At 52.2% G+C, this 21,874-nt stretch overlaps 8 protein-coding genes across 8 annotated transcripts; 4 read left to right on the top strand and 4 right to left on the bottom strand.

The window, feature by feature from the left end:
* Window positions 1–3,617: 3,617 nt before the first annotated feature.
* J4E78_009846 (uncharacterized protein) lies at window positions 3,618–5,035 on the top strand (the record flags this gene model as incomplete). The annotated part of the gene is made up of 4 exons (XM_049370431.1): window positions 3,618–3,640; window positions 3,698–4,000; window positions 4,046–4,393; window positions 4,444–5,035. 4 exons carry the CDS (start codon window positions 3,618–3,620, stop codon window positions 5,033–5,035), a joined length of 1,266 nt encoding a protein of 421 aa, XP_049217777.1.
* Window positions 5,036–6,139: 1,104 nt separating this feature from the next.
* On the top strand, window positions 6,140–7,557 carry J4E78_009845 (uncharacterized protein; the record flags this gene model as incomplete). The annotated part of the gene is made up of 2 exons (XM_049370430.1): window positions 6,140–6,222; window positions 6,276–7,557. 2 exons carry the CDS (start codon window positions 6,140–6,142, stop codon window positions 7,555–7,557), a joined length of 1,365 nt encoding a protein of 454 aa, XP_049217776.1.
* A 590-nt stretch (window positions 7,558–8,147) lies between these two features.
* Window positions 8,148–9,039, bottom strand: J4E78_009844 (uncharacterized protein; the record flags this gene model as incomplete). The annotated part of the gene is made up of 3 exons (XM_049370429.1): window positions 8,148–8,310; window positions 8,360–8,429; window positions 8,487–9,039. The coding sequence occupies 3 exons, from the start codon at window positions 9,037–9,039 to the stop codon at window positions 8,148–8,150; spliced, it is 786 nt and encodes a 261-aa protein (XP_049217775.1).
* Window positions 9,040–11,286: 2,247 nt separating this feature from the next.
* On the top strand, window positions 11,287–11,976 carry J4E78_009843 (uncharacterized protein; the record flags this gene model as incomplete). Its single annotated transcript, XM_049370428.1, has 1 exon — window positions 11,287–11,976. One exon carries the CDS (start codon window positions 11,287–11,289, stop codon window positions 11,974–11,976), a length of 690 nt encoding a protein of 229 aa, XP_049217774.1.
* A 153-nt stretch (window positions 11,977–12,129) lies between these two features.
* On the bottom strand, window positions 12,130–13,374 carry J4E78_009842 (uncharacterized protein; the record flags this gene model as incomplete). The annotated part of the gene is made up of 1 exon (XM_049370427.1): window positions 12,130–13,374. The coding sequence occupies one exon, from the start codon at window positions 13,372–13,374 to the stop codon at window positions 12,130–12,132; it is 1,245 nt and encodes a 414-aa protein (XP_049217773.1).
* A 2,722-nt stretch (window positions 13,375–16,096) lies between these two features.
* On the top strand, window positions 16,097–16,420 carry J4E78_009841 (uncharacterized protein; the record flags this gene model as incomplete). The annotated part of the gene is made up of 1 exon (XM_049370426.1): window positions 16,097–16,420. The coding sequence occupies one exon, from the start codon at window positions 16,097–16,099 to the stop codon at window positions 16,418–16,420; it is 324 nt and encodes a 107-aa protein (XP_049217772.1).
* A 1,254-nt stretch (window positions 16,421–17,674) lies between these two features.
* J4E78_009840 (uncharacterized protein) lies at window positions 17,675–19,248 on the bottom strand (the record flags this gene model as incomplete). The annotated part of the gene is made up of 3 exons (XM_049370425.1): window positions 17,675–18,378; window positions 18,432–19,048; window positions 19,100–19,248. The coding sequence occupies 3 exons, from the start codon at window positions 19,246–19,248 to the stop codon at window positions 17,675–17,677; spliced, it is 1,470 nt and encodes a 489-aa protein (XP_049217771.1).
* Window positions 19,249–19,681: 433 nt separating this feature from the next.
* On the bottom strand, window positions 19,682–21,705 carry J4E78_009839 (uncharacterized protein; the record flags this gene model as incomplete). Its single annotated transcript, XM_049370424.1, has 4 exons — window positions 19,682–20,018; window positions 20,177–20,195; window positions 20,244–21,257; window positions 21,381–21,705. The coding sequence occupies 4 exons, from the start codon at window positions 21,703–21,705 to the stop codon at window positions 19,682–19,684; spliced, it is 1,695 nt and encodes a 564-aa protein (XP_049217770.1).
* Window positions 21,706–21,874: the final 169 nt, after the last annotated feature.

The following is a 21,874-nucleotide window of genomic DNA, read 5'->3' as shown; positions in this document are numbered from 1 at the left end:
TGCGAAGAAAAACTCGGTGAAGGCGCCACGCACTGGCAGCGTGGTTGCGAGGAGCAGACAGACTGTCGACAACATGTCCCCGCGTGTTGGATTGAGCGGGTGTTGAGTATGGGAGTGATTTGTGGAGTGCGACCGCAGGCGTGGAAGTGATCGTCTACAGCATTATGAGAGAACGGTGAGCATTTCGGCGAATTTCCTTCGCTGTGGAGATGTTAGGCCACCCATCATCACAGTCGTGCCATAGCCACGATATGCCGTGCCCAAGAAGCCGGGGGCTGGCATCCAGACACGAATCACGTTGTGTTGGTGCCTTGGGTCGGCGACGTGAGAGGCAGTGTCGGCGTTATAGCCATAGCGCGACTTCACTGCTTATCGTTGCTGCATGTGGTCCATAGCTAGCGTTGAAGGCCCGGATCGCAAAATTCTACACGTAGGAAGAGGAACAAGGCGCATGCTTGGAGGTCGATGATCGAAGAAATGTACCAGTAACTCAGGTGATTGGCAGAGAAGCTCACATCGAGGATGTGTAGCTTGTGGAAGCCGGCGGTTGCGACGAAAAGGCGTCCAAGCTACGGCGCGTGCGAACCGCGTGGTAGGTAATCTCGGCATCTTCCGAGTCATCCCACATGCGTCGCGAGCGCGCATTCCCCATCTCTTTCCCCACGTACCAACACAAACTTTGCCCACAAGCCACGTTCTTAAGACCCAAAGGTTAGAAAAGGATGGGTTAGGCCTTGTACATCAAAATACATCTGTACAGTAGATTTGCAGCCAGAAATCACATATCTTGGGCTGCCTTGGGAAGTCGCACATGTGGACACCACCTCTAATGTCATCTTTGGACCCTCGCATGGTTCATACTAAGTTTCAATGACCGAAAATAAGAGAGTTGGGGTGGAATTCATTGCCATGGTCATCGAGCTCAACCCGCATGCTTGTCGGTTGGAACTGGTACCCAGGTACTTCAGGATGGTGCCACATCGCCGATACGTCACTCATGGCATTTCGCAAAATCAATATTCGCATGATGTCAACTTTGGGATTGTAACGCAAACAGAGTACGCAGGAAAGATAATGCCGTGCTACCTAGGCATCGAGCCACCATTTGTGGGAGGTCTCACGAGCCAGACTCCCGAAGTCTTGTGCATGAACAGGTGCCGCCTACCTAGGTACCCGTACGATTATCTCGCGGTTGTGCCAGCGCTGTACCCCTATCAAGAAGTATCAATAGGGCAATCATGTAAACACGACAAGGGTTTTCTTCTGGTAGCGTAGTCTGCGCGCGGTAGTCGCTACCAGCATGTACTAAGTTATGGATATGAAGGGCAATATCCGACTAGGCGGACCTCCGCGGAGCGGTTCCCTGAGGTCACCAGAACGAGAATTGCCTAGGTAACTCGATCGTCATACTATTACAAAAAGCCTGCATACCTAAATCCTTCTATAGATAGCTTTTTACTATCAATTCCACGTTGGGCCTTTCTCTCGAGGGCATATTGATCATCTCAATTCTGTATATGTTGCATATGCGTGTGATTTCGAGAAGATATGGTCATCAGAGTGAAGAACCGAAAGCCTTGATAGCGAACCTCGCAAGGCACCAAAAGCAAAGATTAGCAGAACATCGGTAGCTAGTGGCGTTGCTTTCGGACGATGTGGTCGGGGTCAAAGTGGTCGAGTGCTGAACAGGCTGCTCCTATATTCATTCTCCACACTGTGGTACTTCCAGACCAACACAAAGTGGAGATAAGCGCCAGTATGCCAATGTCCTGCTTCGCGCCACTGTCGCTTCAAAGAGGAAAGTAGAGTCGTCTGAGAACATCGCTAGACTCCTCCAAGATATGACTGATGCGAGACCCGCGCCTGTTTGGGATAATTATCGAGTGTGTTGGTCGGGTCAGACTCTGCTTTGCATATGACGGTCAAAATTTCTCTTTTTTGTGGATGTTTGGCCACGCCGCAGGAGAGGGTGGAGGGGCTGAGCGTGCAGTATTGATGAGTACACAACACATCCAATCCGGAGGTCTATGCCGCGGAACGACGCGATAGTGATCCTACCTGGCTTCTCGCGCCCGTTTTCGAACAGGCCGGTGTGGTATTCGATACATACCAGAAAGCCGATTTAGAGGATAGAACCGATTGTGTTACCATACGGCATACGCCCCACTGGGTATCGGATCATAATCTCGGCATTAGAGTGAGGGTTTTTCTAAACGAGCGCAGTCGCCGCGAAAGCGAGAAACACGCGATTGCCATTGCCATTGTTATTGCCTAGGCACAGGCTGACACTGGGAACTGTGGCTAAGGATTGAAATACCTCGTCAGTGTTATAGACCTTAGGGCCGGATGCGTACCCGATTCTGCTGTTTGATTGGCAGGTTTCGAAGAGAGCTAAATGCATGATGTGACTCGCAGACGGAGTGGCTCACCGACATCACGTTATTGATGTAGGATGGCGGAAAGTTCGATCTCTTGAACGATTTCGATGCCAAAACGCGCTAGCACGGCGACACGTGCTCGCGCTGCAGAGGATCGAAGATCCTGACGCGGCAAGTGATTGGCGGGACGGCAATAGCGCCGAAGTGGCGCCACGAAACCTCGATACGAAATTCCCCTTCGAGCCTTCCTCCACCCGCCAGATACCAGCTACTCGCGCTTCTTTCTGTGGCACTTTTCTGATACGCGTTTTTCACAGAGTCATGCAGAGGTCTATATAGACCGGAGCCTTGCAGTTGATCTTGCAGTAACAACGCGGCTGACGTCACGGTCTCAAAGGAATGGACCAAGGAGCTTCACGAAGTCCACCACCACTGCGTTCACTCCTACCTGCACCTGCCGGTGGAGTTCGCAGAGAATCTGTGGAGAGGCAAAAGGCTACACGTGTCAACGCTTGCGAGGCTTGCCGAGTTCGTAAGTCAAGAGCAAGTACATACATGCTGCGCCTTTGGTGCTTTTGCTGACCTACAAACAGTGCGACGGATTAAAGCCTAAATGCACTGCATGCGTGACGCGAGAGACTGAGTGTCGTCATGGCGAGACGGAATCACGGCAGTTCAAGCGTAGATACGAGCAGCTCAAAGAGAAGCGTACTGCCCAGGAAGAAGTATTCGATATGTTACAAAACCTACCGGAGAGGGACGCAGCCGGCATCTTTCGCCGCATTCGAGCCGGCGCAAATGCGGAGGCCGTGGTAAAGCATATTCAAGAAGGGAATATGGTCGCTGAGGCTTCTGATGTTCCGCAAGCGTCGTCGCGCTTTCACTTTCCGTTCCTGGATGAGATACCACCAAGCCTTCGGGACAGCGCTTACTTTCGATCACGGGTTTATGAAGTAATCGATGCATCTGACAGGGACATGGGTACTTCAGAGGCGCATCTTGCTCCGCAAGAGAGCAATTACTGGAGACCTTTGTCCTCGGCCAAGTTGGTTGACCCTCTACTTGAGGATGCACAACCGTCGCAATGGACTAGTGTTAGCTCCAACGATCGATTGCTGCGCAACATTCTCAAAAGTTACTTTGTCAATCAATATCCAAGACAGTTCTTCTTCGTCAAGAATTATCTACTAGAAGACATGGTATCGAGAAGAGCTGAGTTCTGCTCTCCTCTACTCGTCAATGCACTTTTGGCCAAATCTTGTGTGAGTAAGTGTACACCTGTATCATGGATGGGGGTTCACTAACGTGCCATAGGTTAGTTCTCGACTGTTTGCCAACCAGACCAAGTTTTGGAATCCAGATAGCCTGCCATATCGATTCTTGGCTGAAGCAAAACGACTATGGGAACTAGAGGAGGAGCAGCCAAAGCTTACAACGATTCAAGCTGGCTGCCTCATTAACGCCACGATGAACGACTTTGGTCATGACAGGGTCGGGTTCTCTTACATGTTCAAAGCGCTCAGCATGGCACATCGAATGAGTCTCTTCACGCCTCGGTCATATGACAATAAACTTGAACACGCGAAATCGTTCACTGCTTGGGCCCTTTCCGCGTGGCTGTCGTAAGTACACTTGTTCAATATCATTCCTCAGCTAACTTCTGTCAGATTACAGAGCTACTACTACTTCAAGCCACCGTGCCTCTTGGATATCCCGGCAGATCCGCTTCCTGACGTCGATGGTAGATCGGAGTGGTATGGTCAGATGTCATTGCGTTATCCACCGGACGAGCAGACCTACTCACCCGAATTCGCCCATAGTATGAAAGCACTGTGCGAGTTGCGGGTCATCCAGAATGAGATCGGTGTCATGTGCTTTAGTCGCTCCAAAGAGTCTAGGAAGATGCCTTGGGGTGCAGCTCTGCATATCCAGGCAAAGTTGGAAGCCTGGTATGGAGGTTTGCCTGCCCAACTGCAACCCCGCTGTATCGTGTACCCCGCTCATCTGATGCTACAGTAAGTGGCCACGCCAGATGATCATGATATGAAAGCTAAGATATTTGCAGTTGCGAGTACTATGCGGCTCTGGTAACTTTGTTCCGGTCGCAAATTTCGTCTGGGAATGATGGCGTCCAGCTGTTGACGCAGCATCAACGCAACGCAGCTGAGCAAATCGTTACCCATGCAAGCGTTCAACTCGAGAGTATCTTGCGCTTATACTACCTCCGCCATAGTTTCGAGGATTACGACTCCACGCTTACCATCTTCCTGGCCCAGCTCGCCAACCTAACATTGGAGCCTCTTGAACAACTCGAACGAGATCCGGGCAACGCTCCCCCGGAAGTCAGCGAATCTCTCCTTTCGACACTCGTCTTATGCTTCGGTGGCTTATATGAGCAATCCAAAAGCGCCTACATCGCCGGTATCATGCTCATGATCATGAGAAAAAGACTGAGTGCCGACGTTCGCAACGCTGTCGGGCGTTATGTCTCGATCGAAGAGACGGATAGCGATACTGATCCAATGGACGAAACGGACCTAGGGTTTTCACATCCAATTCTTTCGGAACTCATACTGCCGGGTACAAGCCTCAGCGACGATCCAAAGTCGTGGAGATTGAAGAATTTGGTGGATGATCCTAGGAGGTATTCGGGGTAGCAACAGAATGGGATGCGATTAACGCGATGATATTGATATGCAGATATAATAGACGAGTGAGGAACGAAGCAGGCACTCTCGATACGTTTTTCGGTCATATGACCACATTGTTCCCAGCAAAGCTCGACCTAAAAGCTGACCTCGGGAGTGTCCAGCCCTTTGACCACGTGATGTCTGTCTGGGGGTTCTTCGGTCCTGCACTTCAGGTAGAGTGCGCGATCAATGTTGTTAGGAAGATTCGACACGTCGAGGCCGCAGAGCAGCAAAAGTAAATGCTCGCCACACGGCCAGATCGAAAGGATCGATGACCCTTTCATTTCTCATGCCAGGAGACTACCGTATCTTCATAGTATATCGATATTGTGGCGCCGCGCTGTCATCGGGTTCAAACTCTCTGGTGTTCCATCGTTACCCGTAAGCAACACTACGGTATGATCTCCGGATGTTAAAGCGCCGTCGCGTTGCAGATGATGGACGCGACGCCGAAAGAAGATAAGGGAAGGTGCTGACACGGCAACTCCTCGCCTCAACCTCAGGTTTGGCGGTTTGAAGAACGCGAGTCAAGTTGTGCAATGCCTGCAAATGTCTCTCTTAGCAAGACTTGTTGGAATCCTTCGCTGTGTAGGACGCGATGCAGCCCTGGAGGCGTTCCAGAAGCGGGACAGAGAAGGATGCCAAGCCACTAACTAGTCAAGCGGGCCGCTGACGTGGTGAGACGCTCACGAGAAAACGACAGCTCGTTGACACGGCGATAGCCATACCTGGTGGACGAATTGTGAATTGCCACCACGGTAAAAAACGGAGATCAGATGAAAGCGATGGAGCTGCATCCTCGCTCGTGCAGATGTCACAACGAACGGCCCACAACCTCGTTGGTTCGGCAGAGCCCCGCATCCGCGGATCCATCTGCATCACGCGCACAGACATTCGATAGAACCCAGAATCAGGAGGCGGTGGAGAGTTTCAACGCGCGTCAAAAGCGCGAAGTTCCCGCCCCTCTTCCCGTTGCATTCCCGTTGGGCCCACGACTTCCATTCAGGTACCAACGCGCACGAACCGTGAAGAAGACAGCACTCGCAGCTTTGAACCTATCCAGACAGCATCATGCCAGTAGACGAGTGGACTCCTAGTAAAATCACGTACGACCCACCCGAGAAAGGTCGCTTGGGGTATTCCGATCCTGTCGAGTGAGCATCTTGCGAGTAGTTACAGGAGGTCTCCAGCTGATCTCTTTCTATAGATACCACGATGTGACCCCCGCAAAGCGCGCCTACCCTACGGAGCCGGAATTCTCCGTAACGAAGAAGCGATTTTTTAAAGATATACGACCTCTCCCAACCTCCCCGAACCAACACAAGTCCAAGAACAACTCCCGAAAAGCATCCTCCAGCAATTCGAAGTCGCGGTCGGCGTCCACCACCAAGCAGCGAGTGCACGTGGACCTTACCAATGATGTAGACATGGAAAGCGTTGATGGACGTGTACCAGAAAGCGTTGATGGCGGTGTTCCAGAAAGCGTTGATGGTGGTGTTGCATTGAGCAATGTAAGCGTTAATGGAGGCGTTTCAATCCCTCCCTCTGAAGCCGCTATGGACATCTCGTCTCCTGTGTCTTCGCGTGCGGCAATGCAATTCAGAGCCGAGCATACTGAACTTCCGGAAACACCACTACAATCGAGACAAGACAAGGGCAAAGGCAAGGTTACTGAGATGGCGCCACCTCCACGGTTGCCCACGCCGGACTCCGAGGAAACACATTCCCCACCTCATCAACCTACGGAAAGTGAAGTCGGAAGGATTGTCTACGCTTACCTTCGCGAACTTGGGCTGGATCTAATAAACCCGCAAAAGAGTTTGGCGAAAGCCTTCGATGCTCTAAGGAAAGAAATGGATGAGCCTCTAGACCTCAAGAAGTGGTGCTTGCCGGCAAGATTCGACAAAGAAGGGACAGAAGTTCCGTTCAGTGGCAAGCCATTCTTCCAAGTCCCCTTGAATATTGTCAATGAGCTTTCGGATGCGATTGCACAGGGAAATTTCCTGGATGGAGAGTGGGCGCCTTTATGGGACGCCTTCGAGGAATTCTATCCCGACAAGCTGCCCGGCGCCAGGATGAGGGCAGAACGGGAGGCTGCAAGTCAGAGTGCTTCTCAACAGGTGCCACCACCAACGCAACCGAGGGCAATGAGGGATACTGCGAATCATGGAGCGGGGCCTTCTCAGCAACCAACACCGTCAACGCGACCAAAGGCAAAGAAGCGTGCAAGAACTGCTCGACAGTCTCCTGAGCCGGAAGAACTTCCATACGGCCCCTGGCTCACCCGTTGGGCTATGAGTTTGGGCCCAGAAGACTTCACGTTCCCTGGAGATTGCCCATGGGCATATAAGAAAGTCGTTAATCTGACCCACGAGGAACGGGTGGACATTGCGATGAAGTACCACAGCAAAGAGCTGACCGACATTATCGGGAGAAGGCAGTTCAACTGGTGCAAAGCAGCGCTTAGATATCATGGCTTGATTCGCTAGGGGACATATCTGCGCCAGAGCACCTGGATGTATGTCAACATGCGAACCTCATATACGCAAAACTTGCTGGAAGCCTGGTCACCATCCTGGCAGTCCCCGAAGGCCGACTCCTTCGCCGAACAGCTTCACCGATGAGTCTGTGCTGGGTCGAGGTCGAACTAGTGGTTGTTGCAACGAGGCGGAGCTAGCGGTCAGGACCGTGCAGCGCCTGATTGTGGACTGAGGCCTAGTAGAGGCAGGCATGGTTGGAACAGTTCTCGATGTGAAGCCGACGGAGGCATTCTTGGCAGAGTTGCTGCGCGGATGAGCGGCAGCACGAAAGAGGCGGCGAGAGCTGGATATTGCTGTCGGAGAGGCATGACTGTGCCCAACAGGCGATAACGAATTTCATTGAATGATAATTTCTTGCTTTGGGATAGTCTTGTTCGTGTCTCGCTATCATTTACTAACTTGATAGATAGGCCGTCATCTTCTACTACATGTTCAAACTTGTCGGCAAAGTCTCCAGATTTCTTGTGTTGACTGAGTCCTGTGGAGAAGCGCCGCGCTACGCCATCAGCGAGCAGCTTCTGTAGTACTGAGCCCGCCTCCTATATCGTCGACCAAGCATTGTCTATCGGCATCATAATACCGCTGATCGTCTTTGCAGCATCAGACGCAAGGAATGCAATGCCCTGTGCGATATCGTTCGGGCCCACTGATCCGTATGGAAGATCGTCTCTTTTGAGACCTTGGCATAACATCTGCACGGGGCTGCGAGCTTGTCAGCAATGGCAGGATGCCAAGGGCTGTAAACCCTTACTTATAAGCTTCCATTGCAGCCTGATCGACGTCCTCTTTCACCAGCGACGAGCGGATGTTGGTCGGCACGGCTGAAACTCTTGTTAGAGCAACATCCTCTGAGTTCAAGGACTAGACGCGGTACTCACCGCCTGGGAGCACGGCATTACACCTAATACCGTCTTTGCGAAAGCGCCATGCGACGTTCTTGGTCGCACCGACAAGCCCATGCTTACTGGCTGTGTATGCGATGCCTGCCACTGCACCGGAAAGACTTGCATAACTACCAACATTGATGATGGCACCGCTTTTCTGGTCTTTCATACTGGGCAACACAGCCGCCATCAATCTGACCGGTACTGTGAGGTTGATGGTTAGGACGCGCTCCCATTCCGAGTCCTTGACTGTATCGGCGCTGCCAAAACCATCCATGATGCCTGCAACATTAGCCAGCACGTCGATCTTCGGTCCGTACTTTGCGATGCAAGCAGCTATGGCATCTTCTGCTGAGCCGGGTTTGCAAAGGTCGGTTTTGTGGAAGGTGAATAACGCTTTCTGGGTGACATCAAGGTCTTCGTCGAACGGCGACATATCGATGCCGAAGACTTGGGCTTTCTGTGATAGGAAGAGGAGGGTCGTCGCGAGGCCAATGCCGCTGCTGCATCCCGTGATGATGACAGTTTTGTTGTCGAAAGATGTCATTGCGATGAGTATCTTCTATGTACTATTTTGACTGCACATGCCGCTCGCAGCAACTGGCGTTTTATGCATGCCTTGGATCTGTTCTTATGGCTTTCGCGAACACGTAAACACCGTATCAGAAGTTCGTCCTGATTCATATGTCCCGCAATCTAAATGCACACGAGATCATATCGGGCTATTTGCGCGACCCAGCTGAACAGCTGGCCAACCAGAAGCTTAGCCGTTCGGGAACGATGAAAGCAGGTAGCATCGCCGAGCTTGGAGCGCGATCTATGGGGGCATTCAACCGACGTTGCTATTGCGTTCGCGCAACGACAGCAGAGATACTCAGTGAGTCCATCTTTGCATGAGGCAGAAGGCGATAGCCCAGCACTTTGCGATTGGCATACATCGCGAGCGTATCCAAGACCTCATCTGCATTTGCATGCAACGAGCAGGTAGAAGCGACTCATTAGAGTGGCGGCTGTATGCGGGAACAGCGAAACGAGTTATGCTTTTTCGACCTTTGGTGTGTTCCATGCCGACGGAGTTGTACCCGGGAGGATGCCCTCCGACAGCGACTGCTACGTACGCCAAGCTCCCCCAGGTCGCAACGCGTCTGCGCGCTCGAAGTCGCGTCACTTCCATAACTCCCACATCCTGCATTGTCCATAGTAACGATGGGAAATCTTGACAACTATCCTTTTAACTTCGAGTTCCCTGTAGGTCCGTACGTCGACAAAGGACGGCGTTTTCGGTCTTGGACGTTGTATGACGTCTTCTCAGCCGGTTCGTACATACCTTCCAATGTCTGCATCGCACTGACAAGCGAACTTAGACATGCCCGAAGAGGAATTCAAGGCTCTTGTAGACCTGCACTGTGCCGTCAGTCCGGATGTCTTTTACCTCATAGTCGACAATAGGTTCAGAAATACACTGCATTTCCTCAAGATGTGTTTGGCTCGCGATTTGGATTTCTACTGGGATATACGGCACCACACAACAAACCAGAAGCCACTGAAGAAATACTTCGACAAGATTTTCCTGCCACGTCTGCTTCACATGATGCGGAACTTGGCCACTGAAGCTGTCCGTTGCTGGGATATGGCAGTAGCGTGGTATATGACCATGAAATTGGAGTTGTTACACAGCGAAGACATATATCTCGACAGCAACGCTGATGAGGATCTCGATTGTTTCTTGCTTGAATCATTTTACGACTGGGACGGAAGAACACCCCGATATCGCCAGGAATCCTACTGCAGGCCGATACCGTTTGTCGGTGCCGCCCGGATGTGTGGATATATCCGAGAATGGGTAAGAGACATGCATGGTTGTCCCATTCACGACAAGTCCGAATGGAGCCCTGAGAAGTACGGACCTTCTGGGTATACCAAAGAGTCCTGTATGCAGTCTCAGTTCGTAGCAGCCTACAGCATCTTTGAACGCCAGGCTTATGCCGAAACCAGAAGAAAAGTGTATCACGTCATAGGGCTCAGGTTGCCGAGAGAGCTTACAGATATGGTGTTTGATTATGCTCTTGTGGCCGAAAGCATACCCAAGGATCTCCCGACATATGATGAGTTGGAACCCGACTTTGAAAAATGCGGAGAAGGTGCGTGAGCGACAACCAAGGAGTGGAATTGAGGAAAGCGAATCCAGTGGAGATGGTCGGCGACGTCACTTGGGAGATTGTTCGGCGATAAGCCGCAAAGCGAAGGGGTTGCGTTTTGATACTGTCTGGTGCTTGTATTGGAGGAATATCTGCGCTCCACCGTATCGAATGACAGTCTGCAACACAATCTTGCCGTCAATTGAGATGTTACCTGTCTTCAAGTTGCCCGGAGACGCCGAAGGTTGGCCAGCGCATGCTCCCAAATGAGATGTCCTGAACAAAAAGAGAAAGGCTGGATCTGACAACACGTCATCGTCGTCCAGATTCTACTCAAAACGTAAGCTGCACCGAGATTTGGGTGGGGAGTGGAGCAGCACGTCGCACAACAGCTGCCAGAGCTGGCCGATCACATGCTGGAGTATTTGTAAGTATCTTGTACTCGGCGAACAGGAAAGGTGAATTTTCAAGATGACGTCCCTGACGCTAACAGAAGGTGCCCTGCATAATCGGGCCTTTTCCATCGTAGCTACCCCGCATGTCGTCACATTGATCAAGGTACTCTCCAGTGGAAAGCTATCGAACTTTTCATAAAAGGTTTAAAGACAACGACTCTACACAACAGTTCACCATATCAAACACATCATACCTTCAAAATGTCCAAGCCCAACATTCTCTTCGTCCTCACCTCGCACAACAAGCTCGGCGACACCGGCAAGCCCACTGGCTGGTACCTCCCCGAGCTCGCCCACCCCTACCACGTCCTCCACAGCAAAGCCAACATCACGGTAGCATCGCCCAAGGGTGGTGAATCACCTCTCGACCCCGCATCCGTCGAAGCCGCGAAAGACGATGTATCCGTCAACTTCCTCAAGAACAACGAGCAGGTCTGGAAGACAACCCAGAAGCTGAGCGACTTCAAGGGCAAGGCGAAGGACTTCGACGCTATCTTCTACGTCGGCGGTCACGGACCCATGTTCGATCTTGTCGACGACGCGACCTCGCAACAACTCATCAGGGAATTCTGGGAGGCGGACAAGATCGTTTCGGCTGTGTGCCATGCGCCCGCTGTCTTCTACGATGCCAAGCTGAGCGACGGCAGTCTGCTTGTTGCTGGCAAGGAGGTTACCGCATTTACAAACGCTGAGGAGGAGCAGGTTGGCCTATCCAAGGTTGTACCCTTCCTGCCCGAGGATGCGCTGAACAAGGCGAGTGGAGGCAAGTTCGTCAAGGCAGCTGAGCCTTGGGGCGAGAAGGTCGCCATCTCTGGTCGCTTGATCACTGGGCAGAACCCTACCAGTGCCACAGCGGTCGGAGAGGCTATCGCAAAGGCATTGGGCATCTAAGGAGGAATCATCAAATGTAAATAAGGGCCATGTAGAACAATCTCTATCATGATTATACGAATGTTTTTCATTTACGAAGGGTGTTATATACATCCAATCTAACATGTTTCTCGTGATTCTCCCTTCAAACTACTTCTCCTAATCTAGGCCAGTTTATACGTACATGTACGTAACTTCTGTGACGGTCTCGTAGACGGTGGCTGGTGGGCAAGCAGCAGCAGGAGCGGAGTGCTCTGGTGCCATGGTGGTGACGGGAGCGGGAGCGGGAGCATGCGACTCTTCAACAGGCGCGTGAGAGGGCTCGACAGGCAGGTATGTAGTCTCGTAGGGCTTCTCAGAGGTCATGAGAGTGCTGGAGGCATGCATAGTAGAGTTGCCGTACGGGACGGTGGTGTTGAGGTGCTTGTGAGGGATGGTGATGGGGTATGCGGTAGCCGCCTCGGAAGTTGCGGTGGAAGTAGCGTTCGCAGTGGTGACAGGGATGTATGAAGAGATCATGGTAGATGGCTTCATCATGGTGGTGGTAACAGCTTCCTTGCTGACAGTCAAGGCCTCGGAGGAGGCTGGTACCACGACGGTGCTTGAGGTCTCGACCGGTGCGACAGTTGAGGAGACCTCAGGGGTAGGCGTAGGAGTAGCTGAGCTGACAGGCGCGGCCGATGAAGGCTTGACCAGGAGAGGTGTCAGCTTGCTCACGATCCAGTTTGATGCCTCCTCGGTGTAGAGCTCGAAGTAGTTCAGATGCTGAGCTACGTCATCTCCACCAGCGCAGACTGGGTCACCGCCGGCACAGTACGACCTCAAGACGGAGGAGTAAGTGTTCAAACGCTCAAGGTTAGAGCCGGTACGGCCCCAAGCTTGCTTGTCTGCTCCGTCGAGGACGTTGTAGACCTGGTTTGCAGTGTGCTTGACATCACCCCAGAGAAGGGCTGCCTTGACTGCCTGACCAGCTTGAGAGTTAGCATCGAGACCGGTGGTCTTGGTGTCAACGTCGCAGGCATCGGCGCCTCCGCCACTCAGAGTAGCACCGGCAACCATAGCACCTTGCGAGTAACCGTTGACGACGATTAAAGTATCCGGGCACTGGGCGTTGTACTCGGTGATTTGCCTGACCCCGTTGACGGCACCGTCCTGGATAGTAGGGCAGAACTCCACGCCGAGAGTGGCATCGAAGACGAGATCCATGTAATCGCAAGAGTTTCCTTGAGCCTCGAATTTTGCGCAGACGGTATCTCTGAAACCTGAGGTACGGCCATCGCTGTAAGGTGCGTCATTGCCGCGGGCCATGAAGATAGCGACATCGTTACAAGCTGCGGTAAGCTTAGGAGGAGTGGTGCCTTGGGCACGGGCAGCCAAAGGAAGAGCTGCAAGAACGGCAGTGGCGAGGCCCTGCTTCATGATGGTCGTGGAAGGCATATCGAAGTTCGTGAATAAGGCGTTGCGTGTTCGCTGTGACTCGCAGAATTTGATAGGCGAGTGGTATTAGAGATCGATAGATCTAGTAGCGAAGGTCGTGAGAGTGTGGAGTATTAATTATTAGAGAAGATATTATAGCATGGACTATATCCCTTTGATCTGATGTGTGGAGCGAGTGTCGATGGCCGAGCGAACGGACAAGTATTACACAAAGAGTAGAGCGTGATGGAGAGGGTGAAGAAAAGGCCTCAATCAACAGGAACATGCGACATGATATGCCGAACTGACTGTGGAGCCCCCCGTATCGAGAACCACCATCAGAGGCTCTGTGTAAGACCTTGGGGCGAACGGCCTCGTCGTGCAGGAGCGCATGCTTGCAAGCGCATGTATTCTGGAGGCTTCAATCGAACAGTCTGCGGCCCTAGCAACTTGGACTATTGTGTATCCACAGATCTCGTGTTCATTCCAGGTTAGCAGGGCGCCGCTAGCACAGGAGAGGCAATACAGTTCGCCCGCTATGACTCGTGCGGCATAGTCGGCATTACAACCACCGGCATTATCTCGTATCAGGTGTGAGAGATAGGATAAGGCTGCAACCGTTGACACCCCGTGTGCTGCAGATGTTATCCGGAGTGGAGAGTATGCAGTCGTTGAAGGTCTCATGTCCAACGCGCCCCTCTCTTAGGATCGTTGTGGCTGAGGAGAGAAAATTTGCATAGCTCAGTGTTGAGAAACTATGTTATGTTAGCTTTTGTGGTGGTCAGATCATTGTCCGTAGTGCGCGAAATCACAGGGTTCAATCGACACTACAATGATCTGAGACCCTGGCCTTTGCCAGATGCGCGCTATCATGCTCCTGAACCAGAAAACCGTTCTTCTGCCAACGCGCTGTTTCTGAACCGCCAAACCGGGCAGCCCCGGTTCTTTGGATCGCTGACAGGTGCGTCTACATCTCTCGGGCCTTCCAACAGAACAGAGGCGTGTGTTGTCTGTCTGACTGTGCTTGGGTGATGAGACCAAAGGTTAAAGATCAAAGATGACGTTGCCTTTTGCTCGGCGACGGATCGGCTTGAAAACACGAGCTCTGAGGCCACGAGACGTGTTGGTCATGGTTTACTGCGGGTTGCTGTATCGGTGGCGGAGGTGGAGATATGCCATGTGTATTTTGGGACGCTTGCACCTTCGCCGTGGGTCGAGATTCTCCCGAAAGTCGTGGATCGAGGAACTCGCTACTTGCGTTCGGCCTAGCGCCCGCTATTTTCAGCGATCCCACGCCTTGCGATGACGAAATGCGGCAGGGATGGCTGCGATGCGAGGTTCTGCGGAGCAAGAGTGATTTTCATGGCCGATGTGCCGCCCGTGTCGCGGTATCGTGGTTATCAGTGATGGAGGAGACTGGAGGGGCTCACTCGACGTCACGTGCCTGTCGGCCGAGAGGCTTCTTGGCTTCTTGGACACTTGAGGAACCTTGGCTCTAGCGAGACAGCAAAAGCCGGACATAAGCTGGTAGGTCATCTTCTACCTCGACTGCAACGCCTCTAAAGAAAAATATAAGGAGACCATTTTACTCGCAGCTTTGCAGAGTATACACAGTGTTTTTCCTAGAATTTATTTACCACGTTGTAGTGCAGAACGGTGGTGTTGCTCAAAATCCCTAGGTATTTGCAGGCTTTCGCTGTCCTCAGGCTGCAAGAGCTTGGAAGCCCGCAGCTACCACTTGCGCAACGAAATCATTCATCTCAACAATGGCATTGCTGTCAATCAGCTACCCCAGGTCGTACACCGGAGTACCGTAGCGCGCCATATAGGGTCGAGTAGAGAGTGCTACCAACCAATGAAGGATGAGACGGTGTAAGCACAATGTTAAAAGCGTGATATAGTGTTCAAACGGTCTTAGGATAGTGTCTGTGCTCTGTTGTAGCCTCCAACACCATCTCGTCCTCAATTACTTAGGCAGTTGGTAGTAATTCCTCCTCTACCCTCGTTTGGGCGGTGAGTAAGGGCGTACAGCCCTCAGAAGTATCTAGGTAGCCTGATGACCTCTTAAACAGTGACTTCATTGCATGGCGCGGCCCTCTACGCGTACATTCCACCATTGCCCATTCCGTCTCGAACCTTATTTTACTGTTCGCCCATTCCGCTCCGAACTTTATTCTGCTGTTAGCTTGGTCATACAACAACGTAGGCGTATACCCAAGATCATCCTCGTTGTCGGTGATACCAAGGTCATCTTCACTCCGCATGGAAGTATTGGTCAAAGAAAACCATCAAAACCGAGCTGAGGGGGCCAAAATCGCTACAGCCTGCCCATATGGGTGCACACAGCGACTTGAAACGGGTGATTGGGCACGTCCTGGCTCGCGAACCATCTAAATGAGGTCGAAGATGAGCGTGTATCAACTGAAGAGAGAGAGTCGGTGAAGCATGGACAACCTCAGACCGTCGACCCTAGCCAATACTACCTCACCGGTCGCGAAGACCACGAAAGCAAGAAGGCAGTGTCACACCGAGTAATTAAAGTGAAGCTGAAAGAAAGTTCAGCGGTTGGAATATATAATCCCTTCTTCCGCTGGTAATCTTGTATCGTCCACCAACTCGAACAGTTCCTTCAAGGGCATCTACCATCTTCAAGACTACCTTCGCACTCCGCAAACTTCCACCCTCATCCAAAATGCGTTTCTCCATCGCATCCACCACTGCCATCATGGCCGCCCTCGCTGCCAGTGGAACCGCCTTCGTCATCGATACCTTCGGTGACCGTCACTGCGGCGGCAATGTCCAGCAAACTGTCAACATCTGGGACGACACCTGTGCAGCCTGGCCACAAGGCTTTGGATCCTTCAGGATCACGACCTGGGGAGGAAACCACCAATTCGCATACTTCTTCGCGCCCGACAGCTGCGGCAACCCTTCCGGAGCCATCGGATCGGGCTACGTAGACTCTACGACGTTCGATTACGCCCAGGGAAGGTGCTACAATTTCAACGGGGCTAGTGCCAATGCGATTGCTTCGTACTACAAGGCCTAGAGAGATGTACACGATAGTAAGCTTCCAAAATATAAGCGCTAAAGTAGGGCTGACTAACTCGCGGCAGTATGGGAAGTGATGAGAAATGGTAGAAAGATCAGCTCTCTTGTTCTCAAGCAGATGTTAAACTCTCATACACTCTTTGAACAAGCTTTTGTGTGTTTGTCGAATAGAGTCTATCATGTAATAGCGATGTAATCAATCTCGATCCTATTACCTCTCCAAAATATGCTCTACACTTTGCGTGACATCAGTTACCAACACATCAGCGTTACATCACATGAACCAGAAAAAAACACATTGTACATACTATACCTAACATCCCTCACCACAGTGAAAGTCTCCCTTCCCAAACTCGTCGCCCAACAACCCAGAAAGCTTACACCTCACTCGCGCCCACAGTCGGCACCATAACCGCCGTACTTCTTATCATAGAACAAACTCGTTGGTCCAGCCAAAAGCACTGGAGAGCCACATGATAACCAGAATGTGCAGTCTGAGTCGGGTGCACAGCATTGAGCCAAGGTGTGAGAGTTTGAGAAGGTGGCTGTGTAGTCGCAGGAGCGGAATTTGGAGACTGCGTTGTAGTTGGGTTAGTGGAAGCGGGTTACTAGATGAGGAAGTTGCGGATCTGCTGAAGGACGAGGCCAAGCTTACACTGTCCATCCGTCGCGTCGATCCAACCAACTAGCGCCGGATCACTTCCGGATGATGTCTGCTGGGCCGCGAGCTCCGCGTGTGGGGTAATAAGTGGATTGGATGGGTTCGTGAACGCTGTGATGAGGAATTTGATGGCCATTGCTGTGATTGTCTTCATGTTGAATGCGTGCATATTGCTGAGTTTGGGCTGGACGCTCAAAACTTATGTGGTCGACGGCGTAGCGGCATGCGAGAGTAACGCGGTGTTGGATACATCGGCACAGATGAAGCCACTCAGTAAGGTCCGCCAGAAGGGTGATTAGACGTCCAAGAAGCGAGGTGGCGACACCCGAATTACCCGAATTGAGGTTGAGAAGAGGACAAGAACAGCAAGAATGGTGAAATGGTAAGCAGACAAATGTTGGTATCTCGATTGCAGAACAAGAAGCAGAAAGACAACGTCAAAAGCTGAAACATATATGAAGAAAAGAGGACGAGTCTACAGCGCCGTACCCAATCGCGAAGCGTACAATCGACGGGGAAGACATGAGGAAACATCGATGTGTTGCCGAACCATCCGAGCGGCGCAGAACAGCATCGCCAGGCGCGCTCGCCTCAATCCCGTTTCTCCGTTGCAACGGGCACATCCTGATGGCTCTCAGACCCACTCGCAACTTGCGATGCCGCTCGGCCCGGCGTCGTAGGACCATATCCAGTCAGGACCTCCATATCACCATCTGCATCGCTGAAATACTTGTAGTCCAAACCCCTCAGCTCATCATCCTCAGTCGCGCGGATATGGCAACCAGGAATTCTGTTGATGATGAAGAGTAAGATGACGGAGACGACAAAAGACCATGCGGCGCATGTAGTCGCAGCAGCCAGCTGGTAACCCATCTGCTTCCAGTTCCGGGCCCACCAGCCGCCTTCGTAGGTGTTGCTTACGCCGTCCATGGCGGGTACGTATGGTGCGGCGAAGAAACCGGTCATGATGTCGCCGACGTAACCGCCGACGCCGTGGATGGCGAAGATGTCGAGGCCTTCGTCGATGCCGAGGAGGTATTTGTAGCGGACTGTAAAGAAGGATGCGCAAGAGGTGAGGGCTCCGATCAGGGCTGCGGTCTGCACAGGCACGAAGCCACAGGCGGGTGTGATACCGACAAGACCGGAGATGATTCCAGAACAAAAGCCGATGATCGAGAATCTGCGCGTAAACATGTACTCCAGAAGGACCCAGGCTATTCCGCCACCAGAGGCGGCGAGGTTGGTGTTGCAGACGATGTAGATGGAGCGAAGGGATAGGTTGGCCGTCGAAGCGCCTACAGACTGTCAGTACACTGCCTCAACATCTTGACATACAGCCTTCACTCACCATTGAAAGCAAACCATCCAAACCAGATCAATATCGTGCCAAGTCCAACAAGGAAAGGGCTGTGAGGCTTAAAGTGCGGTATCCTAGGGTGATGCGACTCCTTGTGCGGATCAACGCGCGGCCCCAGCATAACAGCCCAAGCCAGAGCAGAGAAACCAGACGCGATGTGTACAGGACCAGAGCCGGCGAAGTCAAGAACACCAAGCTTGTAAAGCCAACCACTAGGATTCCACTCCGCATGTGCTAGCACGTAGTATACAAACGTAGTCCAGCAAAGCAGGAAGAGCATCGAAGGAAATAAGCGTCCTCGCTCAAGCATCGCTCCTGCCAAGATCATCGCGGTGCAGGTGACGAAAGTGAACCCAAATGCAGCATAGAGTATATCAGGGATATCGGCGTTCGCGAGCGATGGTGAAGCGAGTGTGTTGTGTAGACCTGCTTTTGACAAATCTCCAAGGAAAGGGTTGGTTGTATGCGACTGGTAGAGAGAGTAGCCGTATACCCAGAATTGGATGCCAACTGCGCAGGCGCAGAACAGAGATTGGAAAATCATGGTCAGCGCTGCCTTTCGGCGATGCATGCCTGCGTAGAGGAAGCCGATGGCCGGTGTTATTTGCCTATCACCATCAGTATGTTTCGATTCCAACATGTATGGAAGTGTCACATACCAACATAGTACTGTGCTGACCAGCATCCAACACAGATCGCCCTTGTCGTAGAGCGCATTGAGATCAGTTGTCATGACGTCTCCTCCATTGGGATCGACAGCATAGTCCGGCCATTCTGTGATGGGTGTCGGGGCTGGAATAGCCGCCATATTGACAATATGTTGTACGGTAAAGCACCAAAAGTCGTACACTCGGAGCAATTCACAGTACCAAACCCTCGGGGATCTACCACGTTTATATCCAGCGATCTCTTCCCTACGCACGTCTCGGTTGCACGAGCGCACCATCTCTTTCCCAGGATAACATGATATGCAACGCCTCGTTTCCAGCCAACCAAACCCCCGCTAGCAGAACCACAGCCATGGGAAGGAATTATTCGCCGTGATCGGTATAGTGAGAGACATCCAGAGTTCCTTATCGTTCCACTTCCCCAGGACACTAAGGAGGAGTGGAGATGGCCAAGGAGGCGGAAAGCGGAAGCCAGCCATGTGTATCGCTTGGCGGAAGATAACGGGACGTGGGGTACCGCGCACGTGGAATGCATCACAACTCGCCCATCGCAAGTGCCTCACGACGACATAGTCAAAGGCTTTCGGAAACGAGGTCCCAGCACTTGCGCATTCCAGTAGACAAAGTCTCGTTGTCCATGGCTTTGCTGTCTACCCACTTGCGGGTGGGCGGGCCCTTGCATGTAAGCTCGATATCTCCGGCCTTATCGGCGTCGATCCTGTACTGATAGGTATGCATGGTCAGCCTCAAATGGCTAAACACATGAACCAATGGCGGAAAGCTGGCAACAAAACGCGCTTTGCTCATGTCAGCGGCGCCGGCATCGAGGTCAGAGATGTATTGCTGCGCCGACGTCTTGCGCTGCTGAGGCGTCTTGTGTGATGCAGTCAGCGTGTTCTGCGGAAATTGCCTGTATCACGGTCAGCGTACGCCCCAGCACTAGATAAGAAAAGCCGAGCAATGGGCCTATCATGAGACATGATATGATGCTGGACGGCAATGGGCGTTAGGCAGTACCCGAGCAGCCACCCAGCAGTGGCGCCATGATAGCATGCGTTTATTACGTACCACAGTGATGCGAGGAGACCTTCACGCAACCGTCAGCAGTGCTTTAGTATCGTAGTGCAAAGCTTACCTTTGGCGGGCCTCTGCTCTATCAGCCATTTACTGCTGCCGTCATTCGAGCGCAACTCTACCATGCATACCACACAGTCTTCTTCGGCTGCCTTCTTCTTCGCCACTTTCTTCGGGAACAGTGAGCAGTAAGTGGATATAGATTTCGACTCCCTAGTAGGTGCCGGCAGCTTCCGCTTTTTGGAATCATCGACAAGTGGGCTATCAAGATCCTCCTCGTCGTCTTCCGTTTCTACGTTTGACTTGGGCGTTCCAACGGAGAAGTACTGCGAGATAGTGTTTGTTTGTTTTGTGGCGGCTTTTCTCTTCTTGTTCGCTCGTGGCGGCTCATCGTTCGTTGCGTCTTCAGAAACCGCAACCAAGTCTTCGGTATCCAACGACGCACAAAGAGAGCATGCATCCTCTATGTCAGGCACTACAACCGCCGACTGGCGCTTGTCAGATAACGCCTTTCCTTCGCTATAGGCCCTGCATGTCGACTGAATAGGACACTCGTCACACCTGGGTCGCGGCGTACACAGTGTGGATCCGAGTTCCATAAGCGCTTGATTCCACAGCCCGGGCACCTCACTCGTCCGCGTTTCCGGAAAGTTAGAAGCATGTTTGATTAGTCGATCGGCCATATCCCAAAGAACGTCTGTGGCCTTCTTGTCCTTAACATCCATGTACAAACCCAGCTGTCGACTGAGCACGCGCGCCACGTTCCCGTCGAGGACAGGCTCTGCTTCACCGAATGCGATACTAGACACCGCGCCTGCGGTATACCTTCCAATGCCGGGAAACTCCTGTAGCTCCGTAGCACCACTGGGAAGAGCACACGAGGCACCAGCAGATTTGGCAATCATAGCCTTCGCACCTTCATGAAGGCGTGTTGCACGTGAGTAGTAACCCAGACCCTTCCATACGGAAAGAACATCATCATGGTTCGCTTCGGCAAGATCTTGAACTGTGGGCCACTTTTCGACCCAGTTGTTGAAGTACGGTATCACTGTCGACACGCGAGTCTGTTGGAGCACTATGCAATTGTCAGCCAACGGTTCCTCAAACCTCCAGAGACGCGATTGCGAACAGAGCACGTGACACCGCGTTCACGCGTCCAATCGCAAAAACTCCACCACAAAGAAAATGATATACTCACTAACTTCCGAAACCCAAACCTCATACGCCCTCTTCGACAAAACGCGTCCCAGCTCTTCCTTATCTTCGTACTCTTCCGGATCAATCCATTTCTTCCTCCACGGCATACTACGCGTCTCCGCAACGCCATGGAACCAACTCAACAACGCGTCGCAACCAGATCGACCGTCCAAAAGAAGCGGGTAGTGGTACGACGCATCGTGTGCGCGTGCAGGTGGTATTGCTGGCGTTAGAGGTGTTGCGGGAGGTGCAATGATGGATTTGCTGGGTTTGCTAGGTTTGCTACTGGGCTTGGCGACCGTGGTAGCCTTCTTGCGCGGGGCCATGGCGCGTTGGATACGTGTGTAGATAATTGTAGAGGGTTGGCAGTCCAATGGCGAATTGATGTTGCTGGTTGCAATGCTTCGTGATGCAGGTTAGGTGTAAGGGGAGGGATTTGTGGAGATGCGATCGCGCTAAGCTTTGCTAGTGCTCCGATCGAGCTTACTGCTTCAT

Source organism: Alternaria triticimaculans, assembly GCF_023758025.1.
Source record: "Alternaria triticimaculans strain BMP 0046 chromosome Unknown scaffold_24, whole genome shotgun sequence".
NCBI classification, from domain to species: domain Eukaryota; kingdom Fungi; phylum Ascomycota; class Dothideomycetes; order Pleosporales; family Pleosporaceae; genus Alternaria; species Alternaria triticimaculans.
The sequence above is the reverse complement of the archived record's forward strand: the minus strand, read 5'-3'. Positions and strand labels throughout refer to the sequence as shown.